The sequence below is a fragment of the Pundamilia nyererei genome, unplaced genomic scaffold (assembly GCF_000239375.1).
Source record: "Pundamilia nyererei isolate P.nyererei 1_Seehausen unplaced genomic scaffold, PunNye1.0 scaffold01278, whole genome shotgun sequence".
NCBI classification, from domain to species: Eukaryota; Metazoa; Chordata; class Actinopteri; order Cichliformes; family Cichlidae; genus Pundamilia; species Pundamilia nyererei.
In genome coordinates, this window is record NW_005188679.1 from 1 (window position 1) to 1831 (window position 1831).

Genomic DNA, 1831 nt, shown 5'->3' on the forward strand with positions numbered 1-1831 from the left:
CAACGACCCGACCTGCAGGGGTCAGGTGGACGAGCTCACCCACATGGTGACCTTCAGCTTCAACAGCAGCAACAGCTGTGGGACGGTGGTCACGGTGGGTTTCATCTCCTCCTCTTTACCTTCTACAAGCAGCCAAACATCTTCCAGCATCTGCTGAGCTTCTCCTGCTCTGCTGCAGTTTGGGATCTTTCTGTGAGATCAGCTTCACCTCTGAGCTCTGTGGCTTCTCATCACGTTGACGATCTGTGTAGTTCATACACAGAAGCATCCAAGTACGAATTTCATTTAGTACAGGGAGAAACTCTCTAATGTTTGTGCTGTGTCAAAATAATGTGACTTCATTTGATGTGCTCGACTCGTCTGCGTGACACGAGCGGTCAATGGCAGAGACAGAAAGGAGACTAAAGCTGCTGTTGTTGCTTTTAAGAACAAAGTGAATGAGTTTGATGTTTTTGACGTGTCTATTTAGCAGATTGTTTCTGATGAAATCTGTGATTATAATCAATGACAAGATGTCATAAACATTGGACTGAAATACAAGGACACTTTCTTAACTTCATACTTCTGAGTTAGAGGTCCATCATCTTCAAAGTGTTGATGTTCTCAGATTAAAATCACTGTAAAGAGACTGAAAATAAAGTTAACGTGGCTTCATGTGTCTGTGCAAATAAAGCAAACAGAGCATGATTTACATTCACTTTTTCTAATTGAACAAAAATGATTCAGTGCACTTTGGGATTAATAAAGTGAATTGTCAGATGTTAAAAGTCAGTAACAACATCTGATTGTGTGACTCTGCAGACCAACAACAGCCAAGTGATCTACAAAAACACCATCATGACCCAGAACAGCTCCTCTGACATCATCACTCGTCACGACCAAGTCTACATCGACTTCTCCTGCGTCCAAACTCAAGCGGACATCAAGACTGAGACCTTCAGGATCAGAGACAGGTGTGTGGTGGCTGCTGGTTTTCTTGCAATTACTTTAAGATGCGAAGCTTCTCATGAGGTTTGTGGGTCAGAGAAAGCTGAAGTGTGTTTGTGTTCTGCAGCTCTGTGATCCAGCACATCACATCTGGAGTTTGGGATTACACTCTCACCATGTGTGCAACCACTGATGTTGGTCACACACAAGCTGCGCAGTCCAGCACTGAAGTGCAGCTGATCCAGAAGATCAGGGTGCAGCTGAAGACTGATGGGCTGGATGGCGACGTGGTCGTCGTGGTAACCGACTCCTGCTGGGCAACTGACCAGCCATCACCCGACAGCACTCCGAGATACGACCTGATCATAAATGGGTGAGACAGACTCAGAGAGTCATGTGGTTTTGATCTCTCTCATGGACTCCTGAACAAAGTGTGTTTTCCTGTCTGTGAGCAGCTGTGCCAACCCTGCTGACCAGACGGTGCAGGTGGAGGACAACGGACTGGGAACCTCCAACTACTTCTCCTTCAGTATGTTCCAGTTTACTGGTAGCTCTGGTGAAGTTTTCCTGCACTGCGAACTGCACCTGTGCCCCAAACAGAACAACTGTGTCCCGGTACAGCTTTGTTACCAAACACATCACACACACAATCAAATGTATCTCTCTTCTGTTACGATCATTAAACAGGTTATTTTCACTTATTCTTGTTTCTATTCTGACACAAAAAGCTCAAATGTTCTCAGCAGATTCAGTCCTGAATGAAAGGATCAGTGTTGATCTTCTAAAGTCTGGACTTTGTCTCTCGTTGTCTTTAGACTTGTCCTGCAGGTGCTCGCAGACGCAGATCTGCCAGGTCCAAATATGAAGGTGAAGCCTTCATCAGCATGGCCTGGACTCATTAGGT

General features: G+C 45.4%; 1 protein-coding gene across 1 annotated transcript; it reads left to right on the forward strand.

The window, feature by feature from the left end:
* The first annotated feature begins 6 nt into the window (after positions 1 to 6).
* Positions 7 to 1829, forward strand: LOC102205060 (pancreatic secretory granule membrane major glycoprotein GP2-like). Its single transcript, XM_005755353.1, has 5 exons — positions 7 to 94; positions 802 to 953; positions 1055 to 1300; positions 1383 to 1542; positions 1743 to 1829. Exons 1-5 carry the CDS (start codon positions 44 to 46, stop codon positions 1827 to 1829), a joined length of 696 nt encoding a protein of 231 aa, XP_005755410.1. The 5' UTR covers positions 7 to 43.
* Positions 1830 to 1831: the final 2 nt, after the last annotated feature.

Coding starts and splice junctions, on each gene's coding strand:
- LOC102205060 (XM_005755353.1), top strand. CDS start 44: ATGGTGACCTTCAGCTTCAACAGCAGCAACAGCTGTGGGACGGTGGTC. Junction 1,301..1,382: donor TACGACCTGATCATAAATGG/GTGAGACAGACT, acceptor GTCTGTGAGCAG/CTGTGCCAACCCTGCTGACC. Junction 1,543..1,742: donor AACAGAACAACTGTGTCCCG/GTACAGCTTTGT, acceptor CGTTGTCTTTAG/ACTTGTCCTGCAGGTGCTCG.